The 14359-nt window shown below is 39.5% G+C and overlaps 1 protein-coding gene across 3 annotated transcripts in view; it reads right to left on the reverse strand.

The window, feature by feature from the left end:
- Positions 1–14359, reverse strand: part of ankrd28b (ankyrin repeat domain 28b) — a 200761-nt gene that overhangs the window by 66312 nt on the left and 120090 nt on the right. For all 3 annotated transcript variants that reach the window (XM_073054413.1, XM_073054412.1, XM_073054411.1), the window contains 4 exons: positions 11567–11645; positions 7230–7344; positions 490–572; positions 28–91 (listed from right to left, as the gene is read on the reverse strand). In XM_073054413.1, the coding sequence (XP_072910514.1) occupies positions 28–91; positions 490–572; positions 7230–7344; positions 11567–11645 (341 nt within the window). The remainder of the gene's footprint in view (positions 1–27; positions 92–489; positions 573–7229; positions 7345–11566; positions 11646–14359) is intronic.

Here is a 14359-nt window from a genome sequence, read left to right on the forward strand (position 1 = left end):
AAAAAAAAGCACAAGGTCATTACTCACCCTCCAGCAGCAGCAGCATGAAGACAGGTCCTGCCAAATTCATCTGGTGTGTCTATATCAAAGCCTGCAAAGTAAATTAGCTCTTTGAAATTTTATAGCAATATTCACCTTTCCAAACAAATTACCAGCAAAAATTTTAATGTTGAATTGCTATCAATTTCTCTTTTAAATCAATATAGTAATAATATAAGAAATGAAAAATACTTGTTTATTTTGTATAAAATTTAGAAGATAAAATAGTAACTTTGTATAATTTATGTTCAAAATAATCAACTGATAATCCCATCCATACTGGTAATCCAGTGATCACCTGACATGCAGTTGCGAAAGAGAATAAAAATGAAGAGCAATTTTTAATGGATGGTCAAGGGTAGTAGTTTTAATTTGGGAGTGGAGCTAAAATTGATATGATTGGGGTCTAAACTTGAAACTGCAACCAAGAAAAAAGTTTATTGCAAATACCTGAGGACAAAAGTTTGCGACAGCAATCAGAAAAACCACTTAAGGCGGCTAAATGAAGAGGAAACATTCCATGGATACCCCGACTGGAGTGGAAGAAACAGAAATTGAAATCATTAGATTATTAAGGGCATAAACATTTCCTTTTCTCAATTAAATTCTTTCACAATCAAATATTAAAGGCTGTCATTAAAATCAAATCTATTATTAATTGGTTTGTAGTTCTTGTTTACAGATCTTCACTCTGCTCCATTAGTGATCCCCAGATGAGATAACAGGAAATTTATCAGTTGCTTTGCAAGCCATTGTGAGTCCCTCTAAATATTTCTTCATCTTAAGTAATATAGGTTTACAAAAGTAAAAATCGTTAATTAATAAATTAATTTATCCAAAATGGTGGCGTGACGCAGCTTGCAGCAGCCACTCCGGAGCTGATTATCTGTTATTTGCGAAGCGGGGTGCCGTGCACAATCATAATCGGATGAAAAATGGACGTGGGAGCACAGAGGAACATCTGGAAATCTCCAGGAAGACCTTCTTCGTTGCTGCTGCTGCTGGGAAGAACAGGCCCCCAGTCCTCAGGGTCGCGTTGCCTATGGCCAATACTATAGTGCAGTTGATGGCAGTGGCTTGGAAGACCACCATATTTACAAACTTATTAGTTAAAAATAGAATACAAATTCTTGGAAACAGAGCATATTAGAAGCAGCAGTTACCCTGTTTCTGGAATACAATATGCAAAACTAGTTGATAAGCTATTGAGAAGACATCGAAGAACTGGGAAAATGAAGAAAAGGGATGTACCGTGGAGAGCACTCTAACTGGTGGGGCCGCCACTCAGGATTGGAAAAAGCAGCAAGAAGTTGTAAACACAGCCAGCTCCACTGTGAGCACTAACCTTCCCAGCACTGAGGATACCTTCAAAAGGTAATACCTCAAAAAGGTGGCATCCATCATTAAGAACCCTCATCACCAAGGACATGCCCTCTTCTCATTGCTACCATCAAGAAGGTCTGCAGCCTGAAGACACATACTCAATGGTTCAGGAACTGCTTCTTCCCCTCTGCCATCAGATTTCTGAGTGGGCAATAAACCCAGGTACACTACCTCACTACATATTTTTTCTTCTTTTGCTTTCTTTTTGCACTAGCTAGTTAACTTTTTATATAAATTTCTTAATGTAATTTATAGTTTTATTATGCATTGCAATGTACTGCTGCCACAAATTTCACCAGAATGTGTGTATGCTGCAATCTAATTATGTTAATACATACTTAAATTGTCACTGTTAAGATTAATTATTTCTGTACACCATTTTCTAAATTTATATATTTCAGGAGAAGAATAAATTCATACAAAATATCTTTCATCATTATTCAGAATAAGTTTTTTTAATAGAATATACATCTTGATACTGAATTTTCTCTCAATATTTTTGACACAATGTGGAGTCCTGATTGTATGGGAACAAGACACTTCTGAACTATAGTTAAATAACGATCCTTCAGAAGCGCAGGTGTGGATGGCAGAACCTGATAACACATAGGGGGCTACAAATCCATCGGGCAGAATGAAGTACAGCAAGAAAGGCCAACAGCAACCTTGCACAGCTTTGGCAGATCAGATAAGAGGGACCCAAAGCCAGGTAGAAAATCACAGAGCTGGTCCCAACATTGCTTGAGGTGCTTTTTGGTAGGGGAGGAAGGCCCATCAATGGAGGGCAACCCTCCTGTGTGGGAACACACAAACACAGCTGACATCTCCCCATCTGTGGAGTCACGCTGCAAAGCTAAGAGGAAGAAACCAGGAAGCAGGAACAAGATCAAGCGACCAAAAGCAAACAAAATGGACGAGTGGTAGAGGCCAGATCCTAGAACAAGTGCTAAGCAGCCAAGTGGAAGACAGGCTTAACTCATACAGAGACTTCCTCTAGAGGCGTGTAGAGGTAGATTTGGTGAAGTTGATGTCAAGTGAGCCACTGCTCTAAGAAAAAAGGGAAGGGAGGAGGACATACAGCAGCTAGTACGAAGGCGGCACCAGCAGCAGAAACACTGGAAGAAGGCAATTTAGGAAGAGAAGGTGGGCTAGAAGCTGTTGTGGAATGAAGTGAAGCAGAAACTGACCAGACTGCAAAGGAAAGAGCGCATTTGTAAGTGCAGGAGAAAAAAGGAGAGATAGTGTGTGGAACAGCCTGGAAAAACCAACACATCCCATCAGAGTGGCAAAGAGCTGTGGCAGTGTTCAGCCCCAAAAAGCAGAACTGCAGTTCCATCAACCAGTTCAGGAGCATTGCATTGCTGAACGCCAAGGGAAAAATCTTCTCCAAGCGACTAAGAGGATGACCAGCTACTTCATGGGCAATAGGTACAATGACAACAGCTGCCAGAAGGCAGGAGTACCAGGCTTCCTAAATGTGTGCAGCACGCATCATTGATATGGGATCAGATCCAATGAGCCAAATGTGAGAAAGGTTACCTACATGTTTTGTGGCTGGATCTTGCGAATGCCTATGGATCTATACCTCACCAGCTCAGCAACTTTGTGATGGAGTTTGTTTACATTCCTGATTAGAGGCCTAGTTTCTGATTACAGGCAGTCCCCGGGTTACGTACGAGTTCCATTCCTGAGTCCGTCTTTAAGTCGGATTTGTACGTAAGTCGGAACAAGTACATCCGGTATTATTTAGCATCAGTTAGTCAAACGTTTGTCTTAGTATATAGTATATATTTTACCTTTCTATGCATATAAAACACTTAAGAAACGTATGTATTCCAATAATTAAACCACTGTGTTGCTTAGTAATAATCGCAGCTTTCATCGGGGTAGGGCCTTTCACATGCTGCATTATTCTCACTTTATCCGTTATCTTTTAAAATTGTTCCGATCATTGACCGACTGTAGCCTAATGCTTTTCCATTGACCGATGACGTTTCACCTCTTTCCAAACGCTTTATTATTTCCACTTTATTTTCAATCGCGATCGCTTCCCGTCAATGGAACAGAAACACTGCGGGTGGCGGGTCCCGAGCTCCGCCGGCTCCCGAGGTCCGCTGGGCCCTAAGGACCACCACACTGAGACAGGCTGAATGGGACAAGTGGGGGCTGTGCTGGGTTTGGGTATTGGATCTTCCACAATATTCCACGTGGGAATTTAAACTGGAGGTGGCAGCGTTTTTTTTTTACGAGGTTGAGTTGCGAGCTCGACATCAACCCGGCACGGGAGCAGTCTGTCACTGGGTCGAACTCGTAAACCGTTCTCGAGCCTGGCACTGATCTCACTGCTCCACCAGCCAAATGGAACTGGGTGGGGGGCAGGGTCAGGGTGAATCTTACTAAGAAAAATTTAAGCCAAATACAAAGTTAAACACTCAACACAGTGTCAATTGCAACAACTTAAAATGGTGGACAGCATCGCGATCCGACTTAAAATGACTGATGGCGTCACGATCTGACTTAAAACGGTGGACGGCGTTCTCCTTCCTCGGTTCGTAAGTACGAGTTGTCCGTAAGTCGGACGTTCGTAACTTGGGGACTACCTGTACTTCAATGACTTCCTGACGGGATTCTCTTTCAGACCTTACAATCGGGTGGTAGCAGCTCAAAACAGACATCACAAAGAGGTGTTCCATCTCTCCCACCCTGTTTGGGGCAGTCTTCGAGATCATCCTTATTGGTGCAAGGCAGGTGGTTGTGGGATACAGCTAGTCAGGACAGAGGCTTTCTCCACTGAGAAGCTACATGGATAATGTCACAAGCATTCTTCACACAAGAAGGCCACTGGAGGTTGGACAAGCTAGTGAACTAAGAAAGGAGGAAGATCAAGCCCCCCCAAGACACAAAGCCTATCCTTCCGAAAAGGGGTCAGAAGCGACAACATCACCTTTGTTGTAGGGGACGAGGAAATTCCATTGTCAGCCAGGCAGCTCATTTGAAACCTTGGGAGGCAGTACACCGCAGAGCTCTCTGACAGGCAGATGGAAAAAGTAGCACAGAAACAGATTGCAGAGGGCCTGGTCAGAATCAACAGAGCCAACAACCCGGAAAGTATAAAGTGTGGTGCTACAAGTACACACTGTACCAAAGGGTGATGTGGTCTCTGAAAATTTGTAAAATTCCTTCATTAACAGCCAGTAGGAAGGATGGGATAGTCAAACTTATACATCCAGAAATGATTGGAGCTGCCTTGGTGTTTCTTGGAAACTGGCCTCTTCAGGAAGAACAAACTGCAGTTGCCACTGAGATTCATCAGCCTGGCATACAAGCAGGAGAAAACTTGACGTCGCTGAGCTCAGGGATTACACCTAGTGAAGAGTGCCAATGCCTCAATCCATACTGGCTCAAGCTGAAGTAGACCAGCCCATCAGCAGGCTGCAGCAGCCAGACTGTCAACAGAATCCAGGCTGGACATGCGGGACTTGGCTGGGGGAAGGCAGCACGATTCTGGTTCAAGCCCTCAAAAAAGAGTAGAGGTGACAAAGACAGCAGGAGTGCTACACGGTGAAGGCAGTGGCGCAGGGCTGCCAGAGAAAAAGGACAACATGGGAGGGCACCAACCAGTCATTCAGCTGGTCTCTCTTACGGAAGGTCCCACAAGCCAAACTCAGATTCCTCATCAGGGCAACCTATCATACCTTGCCCTGGCCCTGAAATCTTCACCAGTGGTTCAACAGCGAGGATAGCTGCCCACTGTGTGATAACACCAATACATCCTGACAGGATGCAAGACTGCATTGTCCCAAGGGCACTGCAGATGGCTGTACAACCAGGTCCTAAAGAAGCTGGCGGAGATCATAAGGACCGACAAGCAGGATGCGAGAAGCAGCCTTTCCCCAGCAGGACAACTCATCCCATTTGTTAAGGCTGGTAAGAATGCTGAATGCACCTGCCCAAGAATTCCTTCAGGATTCCTCTGCACTGGCATTGACTGGAACATGAGGGCAGATCTTGGCAGACAGCTACAGTTCCCATGGAAATCACCACCACATCTCTCCACCCAGACAATGTACTGCGGTCCATGGCCACCAACAGTCCTCCGCATTGAGTTAACCATTCCATGGTAGGAATGAGCAGAAGAGGCTGAAGTACTCAGACCTGGCAGGTGAGTGTAAGTAAACTAGTTAGAGGACCACCATGTACCCTGTGGAGGTAGGATCCCGGGTCTTTGCTGGTGCATCAAAGACAAGGTTACTCCATGATATCGCAGTGACTGAAGTGAAACTCAGGAAGGCTACCAGAGGGTTGGCTGAAGAAGCAGAAATGGGCAGCTTTTGGCTGTGGCTGAAGAGGAAGGACAGAAATTGGGCGACCGATTAACCCCACTGACAGGTGCAGGGGGTGGCAGGGACCAGGGTTAAGGGAGCAAAACATCAATCAATGACCCTGCAGCTGAAATAAGGACACCATTGGAGGTGTGACATGCAGCAATGCCAAGCAGAAAACATCTTGTAAATCTCATTGGAAATTGGAAGATGGAGCAACCAGCTTCAAAATATGAACTGAGATAATTCATTCTCAACATTAATGCTCTGCTAAACTAAGACAGCACATTTAGCAAACCTTTACACTTGCATTTTGGGGGGGGGGGGGGGGGATGAGTCATAATCAACATAGCCTAAATTATTTAGTACTACATCCAAAACTCAATATAGAGACGTTTATGAACTAGCAGATGAATGATCTATGGCTACTGAAAAACACAGCCAAAAACAGGAAGGTAAACCTCCATACGAAAGCCCTTCAAAAAGTAACAACACAAAATTAATAACAAGTAAAAGAGGTGAACTGAAAGGTAGCTAATAAATGGAAGGTCAATAATAAAAATGGGAACTGATATGTGGAAAGAGCAAATCATGCTAAAGATAAAATACAAAGAGGAGTACTATCATAACTGCAAAACTTGCTGATGGCAACAGGATAACAAGCCAAGAGTCTAAGATCTGTTTGGATTAAGACACGGATGCTTTGATGGTCTGTACTGTTACTATAGTGCTGGGATTCATTCCCCTTTTCCCTGGCTCTCTTTCCTAGGTTCTTCTAAAAAAAGTTTTTCTATAGTCTAACATTGTGTACAAATTACTCACTATCTCTGTTAATTCTCGACGTCCTTGTTTTCAATTTTTTACTTTCTTTTTATGTTTTCTGGACATTTAAAAAAAGTTAAGCGAAAATAATTTTTATCAGAATTCCTATCTGGTGGAAATGTAAAAACATGAAAATAAATTGCAATGTAATAATTATAAGCATGAAAGAAAGATAGAGTAACATTTTGGGCACCTATTTTCAAGATTATCAATGTAACAAGATTCATAAAGCAGCAACTGGAATACTTTTAAGACTTTGAATCTCATGCTACAAAGTAGATTCATTGAAGTACATTTCTGAAAGAATGTTCCAAAGAAGACACGATTCCAACATCTTCAATGGGGAAATCCTCTTTTTTGGTTGTGTTAGTTGACCTTAGCAACTGCAGTTGTGGGCTGAATAACTAAAACTTCTCCAAACATGACTCAGGGATGAATGACTCAACTGGATGAGAAATAAAGTAAATGTGAGAATGGGAGCATGAGAAGAGGAAGGGTCCTTAATCTTATTCACCATCTAGCATTCCTTACATAAACACACATTGAAACATCAATTTGGAATACACAACAGTTTATCAAACATGATTATTGGAATCAAATTGTTTTGTAACACAGCCTAATATCACAGGAAAGTATTCACTTCTGTCAATAGCTGTTACTCACTTTGCAGTGTCAGCGCCACTGGTGATTAATGTGTTTATAAGCAGCTCATGTCCATATCGAGCAGCTATATGCAATGGGGTATTACCATTTTTATCTTCACAATCTATCTCTGCACCTACAGAAGAAAAGCAGTATATATATTTAACAAATTACACATAAAAGATTTTCTTAAATGTATGTCTTCTAACTAACTGTTGACAATATGTCAGAATTTTTATTTCCCTTGAGCTTGTTCTACTTTCTCAACCTTCAGCTTCTAGGTACATTATTCAAGGCCATTTTTGCTCAAGAAATTACTTTGATCCAAAGACATCAGAATTCTTGCTTGACTACCAGTCAAAAACTAGAAATCAGATTCAGACTTCACACTTTTAAACCTTCATGGTCAGCCTTCCCCAACAGCAAGAGGTTGGGGACAAAACCAGTAATGATCAGGAAACACTCAAACAGACGAAAGGGTCCCAATCAATGCTGTTGAACTTTAACATCTCTTTTACATTTCGAGTAGAAATCGCTTCCAAGAATACCAAACTCCTCAACTTTCAGGACAAATGCAACTTTGAAACATGGTTAAGTTGAATGGGCAGTGTAAAGAATCCTTAATATATTGTGAATAACATAATCTACATCAAGGAACATGTAACGTTCTGCTGAGATCAAAGAAGCATGTTTATTTATCAGTATTATAGCATTCATAGTGGTATAATAACACCACTATAAATATAGGCATACTATTATTGGTAGTGTAGTGGTTAGCATGACGTTATTACACAGCAGGGCATTCTGGAGTTTCAAGTTCAATTATGGCACTGTTCTGCAAGGAGACTCTGTATGTCCTCCCCGTGGAATGTGTGGGTTTTCCCTAGCGGTCCAGATTCCTCCCACAGTTCAAAGACATACTGAGTAGGTTAAATGGTGATTGCAAATTGCCCTGTGATTAGGTTAGGTTTAGTTGAGGTTACTGGGGCAACATGGCATGGAGGGGCCCACTCCCCACTATATTGCTAAAACAAAATAAATTTTTAAAAAAATTATGATCTAATAGGGTCTCAATGGCAAATAAATGGTTATATTTCAAATATGATAAATGCAAATATTTTGGTTAAAACTACTATATATGAAATTCTGTATCTTTAACACAGCAAAATAACAGATCTTCAAATACCCTATTAATATGTGTATTACTTATACTAATCAAAAAACTGCTGCATGATGCTGAAGATGTCAAAAATATTAGAGTCCTTTGTCTTTCACCTAGACAAAAAACATAAAAGCAAGATTTAATATAATGGACCACCTAAAGAGTTTCATAACTAGTGAACTTGAACTTGGAAGCATCCAGTTGTGAAAGGACAAATGTCTAAAAGGTGCATCTTTAATTCACCTATATCTCATTAGGAATAATCATGACTAAATTGCTGCTCGAGAAATGGATTTCTGCATCCCCTTGAGGGCAGAAAGGTTGTTGGGTGGCATGAAAAAGGTCCTCAAAATTATTAAGTATTCTGATCATCATAAGGATAAATATGAAGTTATTCATTTTGATAGGGAACCACAGAAAGGCATATTATTATTTAAATGGTGATAGACTGGGGAACATCAATATATAAAAGGAACCTGGATATCCTCATACATATTTTTTGTACAGCTACCTCTGTTGTTAGAGATAGCATGTCTCTGTCATGCTACATTATAGATGGCTTTGGAGGGATTACAACTGGTGTATCATGTACAGGCTTGTTCTCCTTACATTACAAAGCATATTCTTCCTACAGAAAAAACCAGCAAAGATTCATTAAATTAATTCTTGGGATGGGAGTAGTAGTTGGGATTGTAGGTTAGATTGCACTGAAGTGTTTATAAGAATGAAACGGAATTCTGACAGGGCCTGACAGTATTGATGCAGTTAGAATGTCTCCGGTGGCTTGAGAAGAATTGTGGTGGAAGGGTTGAGTTAATATCTCAAGCTAGGACCAGAAGAGAAACTTTTTCCCCACTTGGGGGGGGGGGGGGGGGGTGTGAACCTGTGGAAGGTATTTAAGAAGTGGGTAGAAAGATTTCTAGGCGCATTAGGCATCTTGGGTATAGGGAGAACAGGTATGTTTGTAAATGGAAGATTAGCCACGATTGCATTAAGTGGCAGAGTGGGCTTGAAGGGCCAAATGGCTTATGCCTGCTCTGATTCTCTGTGTTTCTATGATAATGTAAATATTGAGAGTTTTACAATGAGACGATAAATTAAAATGTTACATGGGAAGTTGAAAAAGACTTTCAGAACATGTGAGGCAGCTGTAATTCCTTTGTGCAAACTCCTGTCAAAGCACTGTATGTTAGAACAAAAAAGCATTAAAACAATGTGCAGAAATAGCCTTTTTAGATAATGGTCAATCTTTCTCCTGTATTCTATTTTCCTGCACTGTCCTTCTATCTCTAATTTCCTTAACATACTGAAATTTATTGCTCACCATTCTGAACAAACTTAGTCATTGAACTTTCATAACTTGCTGAAAGAAGGAAATCCAAAATTCACTATTGTCCAATGAAGATAATTTTCTTCCACTTGGTTTGAAATGGCCTACTCTTTTTTCTAAATTTGTGACCGCTGCATCCAAACTAACGAGTCCTATAAGAATCATTAAGCATTATTTTTACTTGTGAATGACTATTTTATTCAGTTAAATGAGCTTTCTTTCTCACTTTGGAAAGATTCTACTGCCTCTTTGGTCACATATTTAAGATGAACAACCTTACTGCCACAAGCACCATATTTCACCACAACTTAAATGAAAAAATACCATCTAAGTTTGCTGACAACACTGATGGAAAATTGCTGTAAAAAAGAGTTGTCTGCTAAGTGTCAAAGTAACATAGTATGGAAACACACCGTCAGCCTCACATGTCTGTGCTAGCCATTAGGTCCCAACTATACTCATCAAATTTTTCAGCCCATTTGGCCCATTGCCTACCATGCTTTGGTACTTCAACTACTCTTCTAAACACGTGAGTAAACAAATCTCAGGGTTGTATGTGGTGGCATACATCTACCTTGAAAATAAACTTACTTTCAACTTTATTAAATATCATGAGAATATCTGCCTTCGACACCTTTTCAGGCAGTGTTCCAAATTTCATTAACTTCCTGAATGAAAAATTTCCTCAAATCCCCTCTAAATATTATATTCCTCATCATAAGAGCTCTGACTTCTGATTATAGACACTCCATTATAGACACAGCCAAGCTAAAGGAACGGTAAAAGATAATTGGAGAATGTTAACATATAAGTACATACAGCAGTAATTGAGAAGGCAAATGAAATACTGGCTGCTATTACAAGAGCAATGGAATGCAAGAGTAAGGTGGAATACAAGAGTAAAGAACACTGGGCATAACTACACCCAATGTACAATGTGCAAATTTTGATTTCAGAGGGAAAGGAAGGAAATATTTACTTTGAAGACAGTATAGCAAAGGCCCATTGCATATTTTTCTGCAATGATAGATTGCATTATAACAAAAAATTAAGTAACATGGACTTAAACCGTCTGGAGCTGAGAAAGATGAGATGTAACATAATTGCAACTTTAGACTTATAGGAGCTTAAGAGGCTAGATGCTATTATTCCCCGGTAGGAAAATTCAAAACCAATCTATATTTTAGGAAAAGGGAGTGACCACTTAAAAAAGAAAATTCTTCTATCTAAGGGTTGTAAAATTTTGGAGTTTTCTGCCCAAGATAGGTGTGAATGCAGTCATTGAGCATATTCAAGATCGTCAGATTTTTGAACACCAAGATCAAAGGTACTAGAAATAAAAGTATCAAGATCAAAGATGAAGTCAGCCAGTGATCTCAAATGAATGGCAAAGCAGTTTCATAAGGTTGCATATTCTCCCATTTTCCCAGTTTTTTTCCACTTTCTAGCTGCAAGTGTTCATTCTATCATCAGTCATTTACTTTATACTGTTGCTTTTAACTAGTTAGCTATAATTGATCAATTGGAGTCAGTAAATAAGGGAATTCACGATCGGTATATTACATTTTACTTACAATTTGTAGTGCATGGTTAAAGTATAATTATCCATACAGTCAGGTTTGTCAAATACAATATTTTAAATGCAATTTTATTATCACTTTCTGCATTGGTGATTGGAGTAGTTACAGTTTTATAACCATAAGATTCCAAAATATCCCAGTGATTCAAAAAACTAAATTCCCTCATTTTATCAGTCAAACAGTAAAAGCTACTCAAAACTAAGATACAAATGATACAAAATGAATATGGCATTCACAGCTACGTTCTTAAAAAGTTTAGTAACAATTTTAACAAAATGTCAGTTACCGTTTTGGATTATTGTCTGTGACCTTGAGAATCTCCCATGAATTGCTGTCATGTGCAATGGAGTCTTCCCATCTTTACTCTAAAACAGATATAAATCATATACTGTAATTATAGCGACAAAACTGTATTTTAACATAAAATGGCTCTGTTTCATCACCATCCCAAATATGTAAATTTCATTTACCACTGCTAGTAACTAAAAATCCAAATTATATTATGCTTTAAACTTTCGCATATCACATATGTCATTCCACATGGTAACATAGATGTATTTTGAAAATAAATTTACTTTGAATTTTGATTTGCAGTGAACTTGACAGCAGCGCTTATTCAGGAATAGGGGTGGCATGGTAGTATACTGGCTAGCACAACACTTTACAGCAGAAGTGACCTGGGTTCATTCCCAGCCATTGTAAGGAGTTTGTATGTTCTCCCCGTGACCGCATGTGTTTCCTCTGAGTGCTCCTGCTTCCTCCCGTATTCCAAAGATGTACCAGTTGATAGGTTAATTGGTCATTATAAGTTGTCCTATGATTAGGCTAGGGTTAAACTGAGGGTTGCAGGGTGGTGCAGCTCAAAGGGCCCAAAGGGCCAGTTCCGTGAGGTATTGCAATAAATAAAATAAATAAAGATAATCCATATAACCATAAATCAGCCAGCCAAAATTAATTGCATCCAAGGAGCCAGCAATCATAATAAAAATAACTCACTTTGAATTATGAGATTTAACTTTGATTAGCTAAAATGGAATTAAAATGGTGTCCAATTTGGTATGAAAATCTGGAGCTTACCATTCACAGGAAACATAATACTTATTGTTTACATTTACTTTTAAAAGGAATCCGAAAACATGCGCCAAGGTCACTTGTTAATGAAAATAAGATCGGTAGTATTAAGTAATGTGTGAACACAAGCTCCATTTTCTTCTTATACACATAAAAACTGGATTAGACAATAAGCAGCGTAATTGTAATTTGTTCTGGTTAATTTTTATATGCATAAAGTGAAATTTCAATATCATAGACTGAAATTGGATTGCTCCTAACTTCAGCAGAATGACACTACATTGAGGGAGGCCATTAGGCAAGCTTTGTTGCAGCTCTCTAATCAATCCATGCCCTCATTCTTTCCTTTTAGGCCTGTATTCCTGTTGTATTTACAGTTTTATTTGGAATCCATTTTCACAATCCATTTGCTGGCATATTCCAGATTGTATGCTGTCACTCATGTAAAACCAGAACAAAACAGTAGACATACAGATTTGATAAAATTAATACTGCACTAAAAGATAAAACAGTTGAAAGAATTGAGATATAAAAAGACAAAATACAGATAGGTACATCTTTATTGCTGAAGTAATGCCTACACTTCAGAATTTTGCACCACAGGAAGTCCAGACTACAAATGAAACATACAACTAAAACTATGGTAACAATTGTTTATGCTGTACTTATAACATATAGATATAGACTTTCCAGAGAGATTTATTAAGTATTAAGTGTGCATGCTAAGGTAAAACCAAAACTTTCAAAAATCATTTAGCAATAGCTTCTGCTCTTGCCTCTTCCAGCCCTCAGCCCCACTTCAGAGCTCAGATTCCACAAACCCCTCCTATAGTCAGACTTTTGGAGAACACTCTTTCCACCTTTGTTGTCCAACTCCAAGCTCAGGACCCCACAAGAGCACTCCTCCACTGTATGAATCAAGGCTTGGATCACTCTCACTATTCCCTCTACCTTGACACTCTTAACAAAGCCAGGAGCTACATTACTACTTTGTTGAAGTCTGGGATTGCAGGTTCTGATCCCCTAAGAGTGAGGAGACAGAAGAAGAGGGCGTGCAAATCAAAAGGAGGGCATGTACTGAGCCATTTATGAATCCTTGAACATGGATCCTTTGCAATATGAAGGCATTGCAAAGTGGCTTTTGTTGCAAGAAGCTTAGACCATGCCTGGAATGGTATCCTTTATCAGGAAGAATAAATCCACATTAGTTGTAATATAATGATAAATCACTAGTTTGATCACTGAGAGCTTGACTGCTGACATAGGGAAGGATTAATCAGAGTCCCTACATTCTCTGGAGTAAGAGATCTCACTAAATCTTCATGATGTAAGTTATGACAAAAGGTTGATTTCATTGTCAAGGAAGTTTAAAAGTCATGAGGGCAGCATGGTGGCAAAAAAATTAGTAATGCTGCCTCAGAACTATAGGTTCACAAGTTTGACCTTGGGTACCGTGAGGAATTTACATACCCCCGCCATGATTTGGGACGGGTATTGGTTATTATTGTCACAAATACTGAAGTACAGTGTAAAGCTGTCTTGCATGTTATGCGTACAGATCAGTTTATAACAGTGTATAAAGGTAGTGCAAGGTAAAATGATAACAGAATGCATAATAAAGTATAAAAGGTGCAGAGAAAGTGCAGTGCAGACAGACAATAAGGTGCAAGGTCATAATTAGGTATGAGGTCAACAGTTAACCTTATCGTACTCGGAAACAGTGTTTCCCGTATGGGTAAAGTGCTTGACTGTGTTTTACCGAGGCAGTGAGAAGTGCACACAGTTCATAGTGGACAGGCTGGTTTCTATGATATGTTCAGCTATGATCTCAAGTGTCTGCAGTTTCTTCTGATCTCAGCCAGAGTAATTACCATACCAAGCTGTAATGCTTCTATAGTGCATTGATAAAATTTCATAAGGGTTGATGGGGACATGAAAAATTTCCTTAGCCTCCTGAGAAGATAAGACGTGTTGGCAAGTTTTCTTGGTCTGGCATCTATGTGATTGG

Source organism: Hemitrygon akajei, chromosome 8, assembly GCF_048418815.1.
Source record: "Hemitrygon akajei chromosome 8, sHemAka1.3, whole genome shotgun sequence".
Classification (NCBI taxonomy): Eukaryota; Metazoa; Chordata; class Chondrichthyes; order Myliobatiformes; family Dasyatidae; genus Hemitrygon; species Hemitrygon akajei.